General features: G+C 51.8%; 2 protein-coding genes across 2 annotated transcripts; one reads left to right on the top strand and one right to left on the bottom strand.

Moving 5' to 3' along the window:
• Positions 1–2,672: 2,672 nt before the first annotated feature.
• Positions 2,673–16,177, top strand: LOC139242030 (la-related protein 1-like; the record flags this gene model as incomplete). The annotated part of the gene is made up of 2 exons (XM_070870158.1): positions 2,673–2,912; positions 15,821–16,177. Coding segments are annotated over exons 1-2 (597 nt in total), but the record flags the coding sequence as incomplete, so codon positions are not given.
• On the bottom strand, positions 13,493–15,366 carry LOC139242028 (uncharacterized; the record flags this gene model as incomplete). Its single annotated transcript, XM_070870157.1, has 3 exons — positions 13,493–13,570; positions 14,914–14,976; positions 15,274–15,366. Coding segments are annotated over 3 exons (234 nt in total), but the record flags the coding sequence as incomplete, so codon positions are not given.
• Positions 16,178–20,687: the final 4,510 nt, after the last annotated feature.

Here is a 20,687-nt window from a genome sequence, read left to right as displayed (position 1 = left end):
TTAGAGAGAGGGATGGGGGGGATTAGAGAGAGGGATGGGGGGGATTAGAGAGAGGGATGGGGGGATTAGAGAGAGGGATGGGGGGGATTAGAGAGAGGGATGGGGGGATTAGAGAGAGGGATGGGGGGGATTAGAGAGAGGGATGGGGGGGGATTAGAGAGAGGGATGGGGGGGATTAGAGAGAGGGATGGGGAGGATTAGAGAGAGGGATGGGGGGGATTAGAGAGAGGATGGGGGGTTAGAGAGAGGGATGGGGGTTAGAGAGAGGGATGGAGGGTTAGAGAGAGGGATGGGGGGTGGTTAGAGAGAGGGATGGGGGTGGGTTAGAGAGAGGGATGGGGGGTGGTTAGAGAGAGGGATGAGGGGGGGGTTAGAGAGAGGGATGAGGGGGGGTTAGAGAGAGGGATGGGGTTAGAGAGAGGGATGGGGGTAGTTAGAGAGAGGGATGGGGGTAGTTAGAGAGAGGGATGGGGGGGTTAGAGAGAGGATGGGGGGGTTAGAGAGAGGGATGAGGGGGGGGTTAGAGAGAGGGATGGGGGGCTAGGGTTAGAGAGAGGGATGGGGGCTAGGGTTAGAGAGAGGGATGGGGGGTGGTTAGAGAGAGGGATGAGGGGGGGTTAGAGAGGGATGAGGGGGGGTTAGAGAGGGATGAGGGGGTTAGAGAGAGGGATGAGGGGGTTTAGAGAGGGGGATGGGGGGGGTTTAGAGAGGGATGGGGGGGTTTAGAGAGAGGGATGGGGGGTTTAGAGAGGGATGGGGGGTTTAGAGAGAGGGATGGGGGTTTAGAGAGAGGGATGGGGGATTAGAGAGAGGGATGGGGGATTAGAGAGAGGGATGGGGGATTAGAGAGAGGGATGGGGGATTAGAGAGAGGGATGGGGGATTAGAGAGAGGGATGGGGGATTAGAGAGAGGGATGGGGGATTAGAGAGAGGGATGGGGGATTAGAGAGAGGGATGGGGGATTAGAGAGAGGGATGGGGGATTAGAGAGGGGGATGGGGGATTAGAGAGGGGATGGGGGATTAGAGAGGGGGATGGGGGATTAGAGAGAGGGATGGGGGATTAGAGAGAGGGATGGGGGATTAGAGAGAGGGATGGGGGATTAGAGAGAGGGATGGGGATTAGAGAGAGGGATGGGGGATTAGAGAGAGGGATGGGGGATTAGAGAGAGGGATGGGGGATTAGAGAGAGGGATGGGGGATTAGAGAGAGGGATGGGGGATTAGAGAGAGGGATGGGGGATTAGAGAGAGGGATGGGGGATTAGAGAGAGGGATGGGGGATTAGAGAGAGGGATGGGGGATTAGAGAGAGGGATGGGGGATTAGAGAGGGGATGGGGATTAGAGAGAGGGATGGGGGATTAGAGAGAGGGATGGGGGATTAGAGAGAGGGATGGTAGAGAGAGGGATGGGGGATTAGAGAGAGGGATGGGGGATTAGAGAGAGGGATGGGGGATTAGAGAGAGGGATGGGGGATTAGAGAGAGGGATGGGGGGTTAGAGAGAGGGATGGAGGGGGTTAGAGAGAGGGATGGGAGGCTTAGAGAGAGGGATGGTGAGAGGTTAGAGAGAGGGATGGGGTGGAGGTTAAAGAGAGGGATGGGGTAGAGGTTAGAGAGAGGGATGGGGTAGAGGTTAGAGAGAGGGATGGGGGGGAGGTTAGAGAGAGGGATGGGGGGAGGTTAGAGAGAGGGATGGGGGGAGGTTAGAGAGAGGGATGGGGGGAGGTTAGATAGAGGGATGGGGGTAGTTAGAGAGAGGGATGGGGGGGTTAGAGAGAGGGATGGGGGGGGTTAGAGAGAGGGATGGGGGGGGGGGGGTTAGAGAGAGGGATGGGGGGGGTTAGAGAGAGGGATGGGGGGGGTTAGAGAGAGGGATGGGGGGGGTTAGAGAGAGGGATGGGGGGAGGGTTAGAGAGAGGGATGAGGGGGGGGTAAGAGAGAGGGATTGGAGGAGAGAGGGGGGGGTTAGAGAGAGGGATGGGGTAGAGGTTAGAGAGAGGGATGGGGGGGAGGTTAGAGAGAGGGATGGGGGGAGGTTAGAGAGAGGGATGGGGGGAGGTTAGAGAGAGGGATGGGGGGAGGTTAGATAGAGGGATGGGGGTAGTTAGAGAGAGGGATGGGGGGGGTTAGAGAGAGGGATGGGGGGGGGTTAGAGAGAGGGATGGGGGGGGGTTAGAGAGAGGGATTGGGGGGGGGGGGGTTAGAGAGAGGGATGGGGGGGTTAGAGAGAGGGATGGGGGGGGTTAGAGAGAGGGATGGGGGGGGTTAGAGAGAGGGATGGGGGGGGTTAGAGAGAGGGATGGGGGGGGTTAGAGAGAGGGATGGGGGGGGTTAGAGAGAGGGATGGGGGGGGTTAGAGAGAGGGATGGGGGGGGGGGGGTTAGAGAGAGGGATGGGGGGGGTTAGAGAGAGGGATGGGGGGGGTTAGAGAGAGGGATGGGGGGGGTTAGAGAGAGGGATGGGGGGAGGGTTAGAGAGAGGGATGAGGGGGGGGTAAGAGAGAGGGATGGGGGGGGTTTAGAGAGAGGGATGGGGGGGGGAGGGTTAGAGAGAGGGATGGGGGGAGGGTTAGAGAGAGGGATGAGGGGGGGGTTAGAGAGAGGGATGGGGGGAGGTTAGAGAGAGAGATGGAGGTAGTTAGAGAGAGGGATGGAGGGGTTTGGCGGTTGGAGGGATGGGGCGTGAGGATATTATTGCCTGCTTCCAGTATATGTGGCGGAATGTAACACCTCTCTCTGTTACAGAGTCTGCTCCGGGATCTCCCCGAGCAGGCAGCGCTTCAAGTTCCAAGACTGAGGAGCCCAGTAATCTGAAGACTTTGCCAAAAGGCCTTTCCACTAGCCTCCCAGACCTGGACTCTGACACGTGGATAGAGGTGAAGAAACGCCACCGGCCAGCTCCTGCAAAACCAAAGGTACGTTGCCGAGTCCCCCCGGGCCCCCCTGTCCTGGTGTGGACGACATGTCTCCCCTCCCCCCGCCCCCCGGGGCACTGACTCGGCTCTGCACCGCACCCGCTCAGGGCCCTGTCTCGGGCTCCCCTCGGGGCCCTGCCATAGAAATATAGAAAATAGGTGCAGGAGCAGGCCATTCGGCCCTTCTAGCCTGCACCACCATTCAATGAGTTCATGGCTGATCATGCAACTTCAGTGCCCCATTCCTGCTTTCTCACCATACCCCTTGATCCCCCTAGTAGCAAGGACTTCATCTAACTCCTTTTTGAATATATTTAGTGAATTGGCCTCAACAACTTTCTGTGGTAGAGAATTCCACAGGTTCACCACTCTCTGGGTGAAGAAGTTTCTCCTCATCTCGGTCCTAAATTGCTTACCCCTTATCCTTAGACTGTGACCCCTGGTTCTGGACTTCCCCAACATTGGGAACATTCTTCCTGCATCTAACCTGTCTAAACCCGTCAGAATTTTAAATGTTTCTATGAGATCCCCTCTCATTCTTCTGAACTCCAGTGAATACAAGCCCAGTTGATCCAGTCTTTCTTGATATGTCAGTCCCGCATCCCGGGAATCAGTTTGGTGAACCTTCGCTGCACTCCCTCAATAGCAAGAATGTCCTTCCTCAAGTTAGGAGACCAAAACTGTACACAATACTCCAGATGTGGCCTCACCAAGGCCCTGTACAACTGTAGTAACACCTCCCTGCCCCTGTACTCAAATCCCCTCGCTATGAAGGCTAACATGTCATTTGCTTTCTTAACCACCTGCTGTACCTGCATGCCAACCTTCAATGACTGATGTACCATGACACCCAGGTCTCGTTGCACCTCCCCTTTTCCTACTCTGTCACCATTCAGATAATAGTCTGTCTCTCTGTTTTTACCACCAAAGTGGATAACCTCACATTTATCCACATTATACTTCATCTGCCATGCATTTGCCCACTCCCTAACCTATCCAAGTCACACTGCAGCCTCATAGCATCCTCCTCGCAGCTCACACTGCCACCCAATTTAGTGTCATCCGCAAATTTAGAGATACTACATTTAATCCCCTCGTCTAAATCATTAATGTACAATGTAAACAGCTGGGGCCCCAGCACAGAACCTTGTGGTACCCCACTAGTCACTGCCTGCCATTCTGAAAAGTACCCATTTACTCCGACTCTTTGCTTCCTGTCTGCCAACTAGTTCTCAATCCATGTCAGCACACTACCCCCAATCCCATGTGCTTTAACTTTGCACATTAATCTCTTGTGTGGGACCTTGTCGAAAGCCTTCTGAAAGTCCAAATATACCACATCAACTGGTTCTCCCTTGTCCACTCTACTGGAAACATCCTCAAAAAATTCCAGAAGATTTGTCAAGCATGATTTCCCTTTCACAAATCATGCTGATTTGGACCTATCATGTCACCTCTTTCCAAATGCGCTGCTATGACATCCTTAATAATTGATTCCATCATTTTACCCACTACCGATGTCAGGCTGACTGGTCTATAATTCCCTGTTTTCTCTCCCTCCTTTTTTTAAAAAGTGGGGTTACATTGGCTACCCTCCACTCCATAGGAACTGATTTAGAGTCTTTGGAATGTTGGAAAATGACTGTCAATGCATCCGCTATTTCCAAGGCCACCTCCTTAAGTACTCTGGGATGCAGTCCATCAGGCCCTGGGGATTTATCGGCCTTCAATCCCATCAATTTCCCCAACACAATTTCCCGACTAATCAGGATTTCCCTCAGTTCCTCCTCCTTACTAGACCCTCTGACCCCTTTTATATCCGGAAGGTTGTTTGTATCCTCCTTAATGAATACCAAACCAAAGTACTTGTTCAATTGGTCCGCCATTTCTTTGTTCCCCGTTATGACGTCCCCTGATTCTGACTGCAGGGGACCTACATTTGTCTTTACTAACCTTTTTCTCTTTACATATCTATAGAAACTTTTGCAATCTGCCTTAATGTTCCCTGCAAGCTTCTTGTCGTACTCCATTTTCCCTGCCCTAATCAAACCCTTTGTCCTCCTCTGCTGAGTTCTAAATTTCTCCCAGTCCCTGGGTTCGCTACTATTTCTGGCCAATTTGTATGCCACTTCCTTGTCTTTAATACTATCCCTGATTTCCCTTGATAGCCACGGTTGAGCCACCTTCCCTGGTTTATCCTACGCAGGTTCTGGGCCCTCACTCCCCCTGTACAGTGTATCTGTTCTGTTGCTGCTTTCCCCAGCACCTCTGCTAGAGGAGCACTGTGTGATTGTTTAGCAGTTAATATCATCAGCCGTGACCAGAATGGGGACGGTTGTGTCGTGGTTATATTACTGGACTAGTGATTTGGAGATCGTGAATTCAAATCACACCACGGCAGTTTAAGAATCATTAAACAGCTGGAATCAGTAAAACTGGCCATGACTGTCAGATCGCCCACTGGTTCCCAAGTGTCCATTTTTGGAGAGGGAAACCTGCCGTCCTTACCCTATGGGGCAAAATGTCCAGGAAGGGATTGTTAATGCAAAAAAAAGTAATGTGCTTGAAAACTGGGAGATCTGGGGGTCCTGTGACAATAAATGGATGTTGTCGCAACAATGCTCGGGGGGCAGTAAGTAAAGCCCATCAGCTGTTGGGATGTATTGAAAAGTCAAGATTGTGCTGAAATAATGAGGTGATCCTGCCATTTTAAAAATCATTGGTGTGACCACACTCGGAATACTATTACAGCACAGTACAGAAAGGATATTGCAACTATTGAAAGGATATCGAGAAAGCAACGAGAGTAATTGAGGGGATGGAGGGATTGGATTGTGAAGAGCAATTATGTAAATTCGGCATGTTGAGGGGTGGTTGCTGCTTTTGGGATTCTGAAGAGACTGGATTGTGTGAAACTATGATGAGCTATTCGCCTTTGTCAGAATTCGAATCTGGCAACAAATTTGGTTTGCAACTCATTGCTGTTTTATTTATTTGTTACAACTGAGTGTCTTGCTCGGTAGTTAAGAGTCAGCTGCATTCCTGTGGGTCTGGAGTCACATGAGGGATGTGGGTGTGTTAGAGCGATGGGGCCACATGTATCGGGGGGCGGGGATTAGAGGGATATGGGGGTCGGGGGTTAGAGGGATATGGGGGGGCGGGGGTTAGAGGGATATGGGGGGGCGGGGGTTAGAGGGATATGGGGGGGGGTTTAGAGGGATATGGGGGGGGGAGTGTTAGAGGGATATGGGGGGGGGAGTGTTAGAGGGATATGGGGGGGGAGTGTTAGAGGGATATGGGGGGGGAGTGTTAGAGGGATATGGGGGGGGTGTGTTAGAGGGATATGGGGGGGGAGTGTTAGAGGGATATGGGGGGGGGAGTGTTAGAGGGATATGGGGGGGGGGGGGGAGTGTTAGAGGGATATGGGGGGGGGGGGAGTGTTAGAGGGATATGGGGGGGGGGAGTGTTAGAGGGATATGGGGGGGGGAGTGTTAGAGGGATATGGGGGGGGAGTGTTAGAGGGATATGGGGGGGGAGTGTTAGAGGGATATGGGGGGGGAGTGTTAGAGGGATATGGGGGGGGAGTGTTAGAGGGATATGGGGGGGGAGTGTTAGAGGGATATGGGGGGGGAGTGTTAGAGGGATATGGGGGGGGAGTGTTAGAGGGATATGGGGGTCGGGGGTTAGAGGGATATGGGGGGGCAGAGGTTGGAGGGATATGGGGGGGCGGGTGTTAGAGGGATATGGGGGGGGGAGTGTTAGGGATATGGGGGGGGGGGAGTGTTAGAGGGATATGGGGGGGGGGGGGAGTGTTAGAGGGATATGGGGGGGGGAGGGAGTGTTAGAGGGATATGGGGGGGGAGTGTTAGAGGGATATGGGGGGGGAGTGTTAGAGGGATATGGGGGGGGAGTGTTAGAGGGATATGGGGGTCGGGGGTTGGAGGGATATGGGGGGGCGGGTGTTAGAGGGATATGGGGGCGGGGGTTAGAGGGATATGGGGGCGGAGGTTAGAGGGATATGGGGGGCGTGAGAGGGATATGGGGGGCGGGGAATAGATGGATGGGGAGGGGGGGTTAGAGGGGTGGGGCCACCTGCAGGTAAGGACAGCAGATTTCCTTCCCTAAAGGACATGAGTGAACCCAATGGGTTTTAACAACAATCCGGTAGTTTTATGGTCACCATTAGTGACACGAGCTTTTTATTCCCGATTTATTTAATTAACTGAATTTAAATTCTCTAGCTGCCGTGGTGGGATTTGAACTGTCGTCCAGACCTCTGCATTACTCGTCCAATAACATAACCATTTTGCTACTGTTCCCATGTTCAACCAAGTCTTTGACACACACACTGTATCGCTAAGCAGTAGATATCGAGAAATAAACAAGATTACCCCGTTTCCCATCTGGTTAGAGATGTAACCTTGGTTCAGCCTTTCGTTCCGTACTCTCTCCAAATTGTGACATAGAAACATAGAGAATAGGTGCAGGAGTAGGCCATTCGGCCCTTCGAACCTGCACCACCATTCAATAAGATCATGGCTGATCATTCCCTCAGTGCCCCTTTCCTGCTTTCTCTCCATACCCCTTGATCCCTTTAGCTGTAAGGGCCATATCTAACTCCCTTTTGAATATATCTAATGAACTGGCCTCAACAACTTTCTGTGGTAGAGAATTCCACAGGTTCACAATTCTCTTGAGTGAAGAAGTTTCTCCTCATCTCGGTCCTAAATGGCTTACCCCTTATCCTTAGACTGTGACCCCTGGTTCTGGACTTCCCCAACATCGGGAACAATCTTCCTGTATCTAACCTGTCCAATCCCGTCAGAATTTTATATGTTTCTATGAGATTCCCTCTCTCCTAAATTCCAGTGAATATAAGCCTAGTCGATCTAGTCTCTCCTCATATGTCAGTCCTGCCATCCCAGGAATCAGTTTGGTGAACCTTCGCTGCACTCCCTCAATAGCAAGAATGTCCTTCCTCAGATTAGGAGACCAAAACTGTACACACTATTCAAGATATGGCCTCACCAAGGCCCTGTACAACTGCAGTAAGACCTCCCTGCTCCTATACTCAAATCCTCTCGCTATGAAGGCCAACATGCCATTTGCCTTCTTCACCACCTGCTATACCTGCATGCCAACTTTCAATGACTGATGTACCATGACACCCAGGTCTCGTTGCACCTCCCCTTTTCCTATTCTGCCTTTCTGTTTTTGCCACCAAAGTGGATAACCTCACATTTATCCACATTATACTGCATCTGCCATGCATTTGCCCACTCATCTAACCTGTCCAAGTCACCCTGCAGCCTCTAAGCATCCTCCTCACAGCTCACACTGTCACCCAGCTTAGTGTCACCTGCAAACTTGGAGATATTACATTCAATTCCTTCGTCTAAATCATTAATGTATGTTGTAAATAGCTGGGGTCCCAGCACTGAACCTTGCGGTACCCCACTAGTCACTGCCTGCCATTCTGAAAAGGACCTGTTTATTGCTACTCTTTGCTTCCTATCTGCCAACCAGTTCTCTATCCACGTCAGTACATCACCCCTAATACCATGTGGTTTAATTTTGCACACTAGCTTCTTTTGTGGGACTTTATCAAAAGCCTTTTGAAAGTCCAAATACACCACATCCACTGGTTCTCCCTTGTCCACTCTACTAGTTACATTCTCAAAAAAATTCCAGAAGATTTGTCAAGCATGATTTCCCTTTCATAAATCCATGTTGACTTGGACCGATCCGGTCACTGCTTTCCAAATGCGCTGCTATTACATCTTTAATAATTGATTCCAACATTTTACCCACTACTGATGTTAGGCTAACCGGTCTATAATTCCCTGTTTTCTCTCTTCTTTTTTTAAAAAGTGGTGTTACATTAGCTACCCTCCAATCCATAGGAACTGATCCAGAGTCTATAGAATGTTGGAAAATGACTACCAATACATCCACTATTTCTAGGGCCACTTCCTGAAGTACTCTGGCATGCAGACTATCAGGCCCTGGGGATTTATCGACCTTCAATTCCATCAATTTCCATAACACAATTTCCTGACTAATAAGGATTTCCTTCAGTTCTTCCTTCTCACTAGACTCTCGGTCCCCTAGTATTTCCGGAAAGTTATTTGTGTCTTCCTTAATGAAGACACAACCAAAGTATTTGTTTAACTGGTCTGCCATTTCTTTGTTCCCCATTATAAATTCACGTGATTCTGACTGCAAGGGACCTACATTTGTCTTCAGTAATCTTTTTCTCTTCACATATCTGTAGAAGCTTTTGCAGTCAGTTTTTATGTTCCCTGCAAGCTTCCTCTCATACTCTATTTTCCCCCTCCTAATTAAAACCTTTGTCCTCCTCTGCTGAATTCTAAATTTCTCCCAGTCATCAGGTTTGCTGCTTTTTCTAGCCAATTTATATGCCTCTTCCTTAATTTCCTTTGTTAGCCACGGTTGAGCTACCTTCCCCGTTTTATTTTTACTCCAGACAGGGATGTAACAATTGTTGAAGTTCATCCATGTGATCTTTAAATGTTTGCCATTGCCTATCCACAGTCAACCCTTTGAGTATCATTCGCCAGTTTATTCTAGCCAATTCACATCTCATACCATCGAAGTTACCTTTAAGTTCAGGAACCTAGTCTGTGAATTAACTGTCACACTCCATCTCAATAAAGAATTCTACCATATTATGGTCACTCTTCCCCAGCGGGGCCTTGAACAACAAGATTGCTAATTAATCCTCTCATTACATAACACCCAGTCTAGGATGGCCAGCTCTCGAGTTGATTCCTTGACATATTGGTCTAGAAAACTATCCCTTATACACTCCAGGAAATCCTCCTCCACCGTATTGCTACCAGTTTGGTGAGCCCAATCTATATGTAGATTAAAGTCACCCATGATAACTGCTGTACCTTTATTGCACACATCCCTAATTTCCTGTATGATGCCATCCCCAACCTCACTGCTACTGTTTGGTGGTCTGTACACAACTCGCACTAGCGTTTGCTGCCCTTTGGTATTCAGCAGCTCCACCCATACCGATTCCAGATCATCCAGGCTAATGTCCTTCCTTACTATTGCATTAATCTCTTTTTAACCAGTAATGCTACCCCACCTCCTTTTCCTAGTGGGGAAAATGTTGGAATCAATTATTAAAGATGTAATAGCAGCGCATTTGGAAAGCAGTAACAGGATCGGTCCAAGTCAGCATGGATTTATGAAAGGGAAATCATGCTTGACAAATCTTGTAGAATTTTTTGAGGATGTAACTGGTAGAGTGGATAAGGGAGAACTAGTGGATGTGGTGTATTTGGGCTTTCAAAAGACTTTTGACAAGGTCCCACACGAGATTGGTGTGCAAAATTAAAGCACAAGGTATTGGGAGGTAATGAACTGACTTGGATAGAGAACTGGTTGGCAGACAGGAGGCAGAGAGTCGGGATAAACGGGTCCTTTTCAGAATGCCAGGCAGTGACTAGTGGGGTGCCGCAGGGTTCAGTGCTGGGACCCCAGCTATTTACAATATACATTAATGATTTAGATGAAGGAATTGAATGTAATATCTCCAGGTTAGCAGATGACACTAAGCTGGGTGGCGGTGTGAGCTGTGAGGAGGACGCTAAGAGGCTGCAGGGTGACTTGGACAGGTTAGGTGAGTGGGCAAACGCATGGCAGATGCAGTATAATGTGGATAAATGTGAGGTTATCCACTTTGGTAGCAAAAATACGAAGGCAGAATATTATCTGAATGGCGGCAGATTAGGAAAAGGGGAGGTGCAATGAGACCTGGGTGTCATGGTACATCAGTCATTGAAAGTTGGCATGCAGGTACAGCAGGCGGTGAAGAAGGCAAATGGTATGTTGGCCTTCATAGCGAGGGGATTTGAGTATAGGAGCAGGGAGGTCTTACTGCAGTTGTACAGGGCCTTGGTGAGGCCTCGCCTGGAATATTGTGTTCAGTTTTGGTCTCCTAATCTGAGGAAGGACATTCTTGCTATTGAGGGAGTGCAGTGAAGGTTCACCAGACTGATTCCCGGGATGGCAGGACTGACATATGAGGAGAGACTGGATCGACTGGGCTTGTATTCACTGGAATTTAGAAGGATGAGAGGGGATCTCATAGAAACATTGAAAATTCTGACGGGACGGGACAGGTTAGACTCAGGAAGAATATTCATGATGTTGGGGAAGTCCAGAACAAGGGGACACAGTCTAAGGATAAGGGGTAAGCCATTTAGGACTGAGATGAGGAGAAACTTCTTCACTCAGAGTTGTTAACCTGTGGAATTCCCTTCCGCAGAGAGTTGTTGATGCCAGTTCATTGGATATATTCAAGAGGGTGTTAGATATGGCCCTTACGGCTAAAGGGATCAAGGGGTAGAGAGAAAGCAGGAAAGGGGTACTGAGGGAATGATCACCATCATATTGAATGGTGGTGCAGGCTCGAATGGCGTACTCCTGCACATATTTTCTATGTTACCTTTCTGTCTGTCCTTCCTGAATATTGAATACCCCTGAATGTTGAGTTCACAGCCTTGGTTACCCTGGAGCCAAATCTCCGTAATCCCAATTACATCATATCCGTTAAGAGCTAGCTGCGCAGTTAATTCATCCACCTTAGTACGAATGAGATAAAGCTCAGATCTTTATCATGCTCTAGTCACGCACATTGTCCAAAATGATTGAGTAGACTGGGCCAATCCTCTCGAGTTCAGAAGAATGAGAGGTGTTCTCACTGAAACATACAAGATTCCGAGGGGGATTGACAGGGTAGATGCTGAGAATTTGTTTCCCCCTGGCTGGGGAGTTTAGAACCGGGGTCTCAGGATAAGGGGTCGTCCATTTAGGACTGAGATGATGAGGAATTTCTTCACGCAGAGGGTTGTGAATCTTTGCATTCTCTACCTCAGTGGGCTGTGGGAGCTCTGTCGTGAGGTGAATAGATTTTTCGACTGTAGGGGAATCGAGGGATATGGGGATCGGCCAAGAAAGTGGAGTTGAGTATGATGATCAGCCATGATCTTATTGAATGGCAGAGCAGACTCGAGGGGCCATGTGGCCGACTCCTGCTCCTATTTCTTATGTTCTTGTGATTCATTGTGACATGTTTGATGTGGACAAGAAACTCCCGGAAATGAGAGAGCTCCTACAAAACATGTTTACCAGTAAGCATGTAACTCATCTTGGCCTCTTTGTCCATTTTGTTATCTCAAGACTATCTTGGCTATCTCGTTTCACAATGTATTCACAAAGTTTAGTCAAACAGACACGAATCACTCATCTTGCACTTTCAGCAGAAGCTGATACAGCAGTCCGCTAAATTGTACCCTGACACATCAAACCCTAAAGCATTCAGAACACCTTTAACCATTTCATTATTTCTAGCTACAGTACAAATCCACAAGCCATTAGATAGTAAAAAGAAAGCAAAAATGTAATCATGTGAGATTAAACCGAAGCCTAATGCTATGAATACAAGAATATGGTATATTGCACCTCGTCCAGGGCAGTAGGACCAGAGGGTACGGCCAGTGGCTGAAGGGATAAATTCAAAACAAAACTGCAGAATCAGTATTTCAGTGGTCAGTCTGTGGAGCAGGCGATATATGAGAGAATATAGCTTCAGGTGTGATATACCCGAGGGGGCGGGTTCAGGTGTGATATACCCGAGGGGGCGGGTTCAGGTGTGATATACCCGAGGGGAGGGTTCAGGTGTGATATACCCGAGAGGGCGGGTTCAGGTGTGATATACCCGAGGTGGAGGGTTCAGGTGTGATATACCCGAGGGGGCGGGTTCAGGTGTGATTTTCCCGAGGGGGCGGGTTCAGGTGTGTCATACCCGAGGGGGCGGGTTCAGGTGTGTCATACCCGAGGGGGCAGGTTCAGGTGTGATATACCCGAGGGGAGGGTTCAGGTGTGATATACCCGAGAGGGCGGGTTCAGGTGTGATATACCCGAGGTGGAGGGTTCAGGTGTGATATACCCGAGGGGGCGGGTTCAGGTGTGATTTTCCCGAGGGGGCGGGTTCAGGTGTGTCATACCCGAGGGGGGGGGTTCAGGTGTGATGTACCCGAGGGGGCGGGTTCAGGTGTGATATACCCGAGGGGGCGGGTTCAGGTGTGATTTTCCCGAGGGGGCGGGTTCAGGTGTGATATACCCGAGGGGAGGGTTCAGGTGTGATATACCCGAGGGGGCGGGTTCAGGTGTGATATACCCGAGGGGGCGGGTTCAGGTGTGATATACCCGAGGGGGCGGGTTCAGGTGTGATATACCCGAGGGGGAGGGTTCAGGTGTGATATACCCGAGGGGGCAGGTTCAGGTGTGATATACCCGAGGGGGCGGGTTCAGGTGTGTCATACCCGAGGGGGAGGGTTCAGGTGTGATATACCCGAGGGGGCGGGTTCAGGTGTGATTTTCCCGAGGGGGGGGTTCAGGTGTGATGTACCCGAGGGGGAGGGTTCAGGTGTGATATACCCGAGGGGGAGGGTTCAGGTGTGATATACCCGAGGGGGCGGGTTCAGGTGTGTCATACCCGAGGGGGAGGGTTCAGGTGTGATTTTCCCGAGGGGGGGGGTTCAGGTGTGATGTACCCGAGGGGGAGGGTTCAGGTGTGATATACCCGAGGGGGTAGGTTCAGGTGTGATATACCCGAGGGGAGGGTTCAGGTGTGATTTTCCCGAGGGGGGGGGTTCAGGTGTGATGTACCCGAGGGGGAGGGTTCAGGTGTGATATACCCGAGGGGGCGGGTTCAGGTGTGATATACCCGAGGGGGAGGGTTCAGGTGTGATATACCCGAGGGGGCGGGTTCAGGTGTGATTTTCCCGAGGGGGGGGGTTCAGGTGTGATGTACCCGAGGGGGAGGGTTCAGGTGTGATATACCCGAGGGGAGGGTTCAGGTGTGATATACCCGAGGGGGCGGGTTCAGGTGTGATATACCCGAGGGGGAGGGTTCAGGTGTGATTTTCCCGAGGGGGGGGGTTCAGGTGTGATGTACCCGAGGGGGAGGGTTCAGGTGTGATTTTCCCGAGGGGGGGGGTTCAGGTGTGATATACCCGAGGGGGGGAGGGTTCAGGTGTGATATACCCGAGGGGGAGGGTTCAGGTGTGATATACCCGAGGGGGAGGGTTCAGGTGTGATATACCCGAGGGGGGGGTTCAGGTGTGATATACCCGAGGTGGAGGGTTCAGGTGTGATATACCCGAGGGGGCGGGTTCAGGTGTGATATACCCGAGGGGGCGGGTTCAGGTGTGATATACCCGAGGGGGGGGTTCAGGTGTGATGTACCCGAGGGGGGGGTTCAGGTGTGATGTACCCGAGGGGGTAGGTTTGGGTTCTTCTCCCAGAGGGTTGTGAATCTGTGGAATTCTCTGCCCAAGGAAGCAGTTGAGGCTAGCTCATTGTTTTCAAGTCAAAGATAGATTTTTAACCAATCAGGGAATTAAGGGTTACGGGGAGAGGGCGGGTAAGTGGAGCTGAGTCCACGGCCAGATCAGCCATGATCTTGTTGAATGGCGGAGAAGGCTCGAGGGGCTAGATGGCCTACTCCTGTTCCTAATTCTTATGTTCTTATGATATACCCGAGGGGGTGGGTTCAGGTGTGATATACCCGAGGGGGGGGGGGGGGGGTTCAGGTGTGATATACCCGAGGGGGGGGGGGTTCAGGTGTGATATACCCGAGGGGAGGGTTCAGGTGTGATATACCCGAGGGGAGGGTTTAGGTGTGATATACCCGAGGGGAGGGTTCAGGTGTGATATACCCGAGGGGCGGGTTCAGGTTCGATATACCCGAGGGGGAGGGTTAAGGTGTGATGTACCCGAGGGGGGTGGGGGGGTTCAGGTGTGATGTACCCGAGGGGACGGTTTCAGGTGTGATGTACCCGAGGGGACGGTTTCAGGTGTGATGTACCCGAGGGGGGGGGGGGTTCAGGTGTGATATACCCGAGGGGGGCGGTTCAGGTGTGATGTACCCGAGGGGGGGGGTTTAGGTGTGATATACCCGAGGGGGCGGGTTCAGGTTCGATATACCCGAGGGGGAGGGTTCAGGTGTGATGTACCCGAGGGGGGGGGGGGGGTTCAGGTGTGATGTACCCGAGGGGGGGCGGTTCAGGTGTGATGTACCCGAGGGGGGGGGGGGGTTCAGGTGTGATGTACCCGAGGGGGGGCGGTTCAGGTGTGATGTACCCGAGGGGGAGGGTTCAGGTTCGATATACCCGAGGGGGCGGGTTCAGGTTCGATATACCCGAGGGGGAGGGTTCAGGTGTGATGTACCCGAGGGGGGGCGGTTCAGGTGTGATGTACCCGAGGGGGCGGGTTCAGGTGTGATGTACCCGAGGGGGAGGGTTCAGGTTCGATATACCCGAGGGGGCGGGTTCAGGTTCGATATACCCGAGGGGGAGGGTTCAGGTGTGATGTACCCGAGGGGGGGCGGTTCAGGTGTGATGTACCCGAGGGGGAGGGTTCAGGTGTGATGTACCCGAGGGGGAGGGTTCAGGTGTGATGTACCCGAGGGGGAGGGTTCAGGTTCGATATACCCGAGGGGGAGGGTTCAGGTGTGATGTACCCGAGGGGGGGGTTCAGGTGTGATATACCCGAGGGGGCGGGTTCAGGTTCGATATACCCGAGGGGGAGGGTTCAGGTGTGATGTACCCGAGGGGGAGGGTTCAGGTTCGATATACCCGAGGGGGTAGGTTTGGGTTCGGATCGGTTACTGCCTTGCCGTGCCGTGAAAGGCCAAATGCAGATCTGTATATTTTACTCATTAACATCTTTGACGTTTAATTTTGTTGATACAGAATTGATTATTACTATTGTGGACTTTTAATTTACAAATTATAGAAATGAATTCTGGGTGCAGAATATTGAAGCACAGACTGATAGAGTTATGGTGATTCTGTATGCTTCAGAAACCGGAGGAACTCAAATCACAAACATCTTTGAAGCCGGACCAAGAGGAACAAGAGGAACTCGACTTCATGTTTGACGAGGAGATGGAGCAGATGGTCGGACGCAAGAACACGTTCACTGACTGGTCGGATGAAGATTCCGACTGTGAAATTGATGATCACGATGTGAACAAGATTCTGATTGTGACTCAGACCCCTCCGTACTTGAGGAAACATCCCGGTGGGGACAGGACAGGGAATCACGTCTCCAGGGCAAAACTGACGTCCGAGTTTGGTAAGGTCATCAATGATGGCCTGTACTACTATGAGCAGGACCTGTGGAAAGAGGACTATGAGCCCGAATACGCAACTATAAAGGTAGGTCCGTGCGCTGCTTACCATTGCTCCTAACCAGTGTGGGCAGGCTGCAGTATCCTTCCAAAGTCTGTCAGCACTGCACTCCTACAGTGGCTCAATCATCCCGCTCTTTACAATCCCGTGCCACCGAATAACCTTTCCTGTTCACAATTGGGGTTGGCTGTTCTGATTCGTCAGCCTGTTGGGTTGATGTAGCTGAATCCCTTCAATCCCCTCCTGCCTCACCCCAGGGCCAGCAGTTACAGAAAGATATGACAATGGCAGTGGGAGGGATGAGACTGGCCAGGGGTGGGTTGGGAGAGAGAAGGTTATACCTCTGGATGGGGGGGGAAGGGAAGGTTATCCCTCTGGATGGGAGGGAAGGTTATCCCTCGGTGGGGGAGTAAGAAAGGCTCTCCTGGGTGGATGGTGGTGGGGGGGTTGGGGGGGGCGGAGGGAAGGCTCTCCCACTGGGTGGGGTGGGGGCGGGGGGAAGGCTCTCCCTCTGGTTGGGGTGGGGGCGGGGGGAAGGCTCTCCCTCTGGGTGGGCGGGGGGAAGGCTCTCCTGGGTGGGGCGGGGGAAGGGGTCGCTCTCCCTCTGGGTGGGAGAGGGGTGGCTCTCCCTCTGGGTGGGGGGGGGGGAGAGAGAGAGGGGTGGCTCTCCCTCTGGGTGGGGGGGGGGGAGAGAGAGGGGTGGCTCTCCCTCTGGGTGGTGGGGGGTGGAAGAGAGGGGTGGCTCTCCCTCTGGGTGGGGGGGGGGGGAGAGAGAGGGGTGGCTCTCCCTCTGGGTGGTGGGGGGGGGTGGAAGAGAGGGGTGGCTCTCCCTCAGTGGGTATCTCCTGTTTGTAAATCTATTGCAGCTCAGTGTTGAGGATAAGGTTAATGGGAAATACTTCTCGGCAGTGAGTGCACTTTAATCGCTTGCTCGCTTACTCGTGGTTTCACAGTTGAACAAAAAGTTATGCTAAAAACATTGGTTTGTGAAATGGCTGATTGTTCCAGAGATGGCGATCACAGGGTAGTTTGTGGAGGGCCTGAGTCCTAACTGCTACTGGTGAGTGGCTCGTGTTTGCTTAGCTCATCATTCTGTCTCTTTCTGTTTTGTATTCATGTAAAATTCATTCACAGAACAGTGACTGAGCCAGCACCAGGTTATAAACAAACGGGGTGCATTTGGAGTGTTTGGAACGGACGTTACTGATGGATTTACGGTCACTTTAGCCAAGATTTAGTTTGCTGTGAGGAAGTTGGTTGTGAAACAGTAGGTATTCAGAACTTGGAGTAATGCACCCAGTGCGATCGGGTGGGCTGAGCTGGGGTGTCCCAGCATGCCTGTTCCCTGGGCGGTCTCTGTGCTGTCAGCAGGGAGCAGAGTGCAGGCCCAGCATTCACCTCGAGGGATGGGGGTGATGCCTGAGGGACTCTGCTCTGCTCTGTGGCTGATACCATGTCATCAACAAGGTCTGAGGAATGTTGAGGATGGGATGGAGGGGGTGAGGAGGTGTCACATCTGTCAGGACAAGCGGCTGAGGTAATGCGGTTTGTTTAGTGCTCTCTCCTGCGCTGGGGGTGTAGAGACTTGTCTTTGTCAAAGCATGTTGACACATGTTGGAGCATCTGTATACACCCAGATTGCTCAGCATGTCCCGAGTGTTTAGCTCCTCTCTGCTGTGTTTATTCTCAATGATGTTAAAGCAGGATAGCTGTTTTATTTAAGCAGTAACCACTGGAAAATTATAACGCTTTGAATCGGTTTTGACCAGAGTGAATGGAAGGAATATTTTGTCAAACAAAACTCTAAATCAACAATGGGAAATGTTTAAACGGGCTTTGGAAAGTGTTGAAATCAAGTGTATTCCAGAAAGAGGTATAAAGAGTGCATCGAAGGCTGGGGTTCCATGGCTGAACAGGGAGGTTAGATCAAATTTGAAACTTAAAAAAAATGCTGATAGTTTTTCATAAATATGTGTGTGTCTGTCTCTCTCTCCATCCTTCATTCACTCATCGAATGGCACAGTACAGAAAGGCCATTCGGCTCATCGTGCCTGTGGCTGACTCTTGGCATGAGCTATTAAATCAGTCCCACTCTTTCCCCCCCCCCCCCCCCCCCTCCCAACTGCTCTTTTCCCATATCCCTGCAAAATTTTCCCCCTTTCAGTATTTACCCAATTCCCGTTTGAAAGTTACTATTGAATCTGCTCCCACCGCCCTCCTGATCACAACAACTCGCTGCGCAATTTATTCCCCTCATCTCCCCCCTCTGGTTCTTTTGTCAATGACCTTAATTCTGTGTCCTTCTGGTTACTGAGCCTCCTGCCCTTGGAATCAGGTTCTTGTTTACCCCAGCAAAACACCTGTCAAATCTCCCTATATTGGCAATACCGAAGCAGTTATCTTTAGTCTCTGCCACAAACTCTGTTCCCTAGCCACTGACTCCATCCCTCTCCCTAGCACCTGTCTGTCGCTGAACCTTGGTGTCATATTAGATCCTGAAATGAGCTTCCGACAACATATCCGCAGCCTGTTTCCACCTTCATAACATCACCCGTCTCTGCCCTTGCATCAGCTCATCCGCTGATGACACCCTCATCTGTGCCTTTATTACCTCTAACTTGACTATTCCAACACACTCCTGGCTGGCCTCCTACATTCTACCCTACGTAAACTAGAGGTGATCCAAAACTCGGCTGCCCCGTGTCCTAACTCGCACCGAGTCCCGCTCACCCATCACCCCCTGTGCTCACTGCCCCGTGTCCTAACTCGCACCGAGTCCCACTCACCCATCACCCCCTGTGCTCACTGCCCCGTGTCCTAACTCGCACCCAGTCTCACTCACCCATCAACCCTGTGCTCACTGCCCCGTGTCCTAACTCGCACCGAGTCCCGCTCACCCATCACCCCCTGTGCTCACTGCCCCGTGTCCTAACTCGCACCCAGTCCCGCTCACCCATCACCCCCTGTGCTCACTGCCCCGTGTCCTAACTCGCACCGAGTCCCACTCACCCATCACCCACTGTGCTCACTGCCCCGTGTCCTAACTCGCACCCAGTCCCGCTCACCCATCACCCCCTGTACTCACTGCCCCGTGTCCTAACTCACACCCAGTCCCACTCACCCATCACCCCTGTGCTCACTGCCCCGTGTCCTAACTCGCACCGAGTCCCGCTCACCCATCACCCCCTGTGCTCACTGCCCCGTGTCCTAACTCGCACCAAGTCCTGCTCACCCATCACCCCCTGTGCTCACTGCCCGTGTCCTAACTCGCACCGAGTCCCGCTCACCCATCACCCCCTGTGCTCACTGCCCCGTGTCCTAACTCGCACCGAGTCCCGCTCACCCATCACCCCCTGTGCTCGCTGACTCCGTGTCCTAACTCGCACCGAGTCCCGCTCACCCATCACCCCCTGTGCTCACTGCCCCGTGTCCTAACTCGCACCGAGTCCCGCTCACCCATCACCTCCTGTGCTCACTGCCCCGTGTCCTAACTCGCACCCAGTCCCACTCACCCATCACCTCCTGTGCTCACTGCCCCGTGTCCTAACTCGCACCCAGTCCCACTCACCCATCACCTCCCTGTGCTCACTGACCTACCATTGGCTCCCAGTTAAGCAACGCCTCAATTTCAAAATTCTCATCCATGTTTACAAACCCCTCCCTATCTCTGTAATCTCCTACAGCCTCCCAACCCCCCGAGATCTCTGCGCTCCTCAAATTCTACCCTCTTGAGCATCCCTGATTATAATTGCTCCACCATCGGTGGCCATGCCTTAAGCTGTTCCCTAACTCTGGAACTCCCTCCCCAAACCTCTCCGCCTCTCTACTCTTTCCTCCTTTAAGGCACTCTTTAAAAACCTACCTCTGACCCAGCTTTTGGTCATCTGCCGTCATTTCTTTATGTGGCTCGGTGTCAAACCCTTGGTCTTGTGACACTCCTGTGGGATGTTTTGCTACATTAAAGGCGCTATATAATAATCAGTTGTTTAAAATTCGAAGGAGAACACCCTGGCTCTCCAGCCTCTCCAGTTGACTGAAGTCCCTCATCCCTGGAACCATTCCAATAAATCTCCTGCAAATCCTTCCGGAAGTGTAATGCCTAGAATTGGCCCAACCAGTGTTTTATGCAGGTTCGTCATAACTTCCTTGCTTTTGTACTCTCTGCCTCTATTTATAAACTCCAGGATCCCGGATGCTTTGTTAACCGCTCTCAACCTGTCCTACCACTTCGAAGATTTGTGTACATATACCCCAAGGTCCTCTGTTCCAGCGTGCCTTTCCTTACTTTCCCGTCTCTCTTTCTCTTTGTCTCTATCTCTCTGTCTCTCTCTCTCTCTCACTCTCTGTCTCTCACCACCCCCCCGTCTCTCCCCACCTCCCCCCCCCCCCGTCTCTCCCCACCTCCCCGTCTCTTCCCCCCCCCCCACCTCCCGTGTCTGTCTCTGTTCTCTCTCTCACCCCCGTCTCACTCTCACACTCTCTCTCTCGCCCCTCGTCTCTCCTCTCTCTCCTCTCTCTCTCTTTCTCTCGCCCCGCC

Source organism: Pristiophorus japonicus, unplaced genomic scaffold, assembly GCF_044704955.1.
Source record: "Pristiophorus japonicus isolate sPriJap1 unplaced genomic scaffold, sPriJap1.hap1 HAP1_SCAFFOLD_1176, whole genome shotgun sequence".
NCBI lineage: Eukaryota > Metazoa > Chordata > Chondrichthyes > Pristiophoridae > Pristiophorus > Pristiophorus japonicus.
The sequence above is the reverse complement of the archived record's forward strand: the minus strand, read 5'-3'. Positions and strand labels throughout refer to the sequence as shown.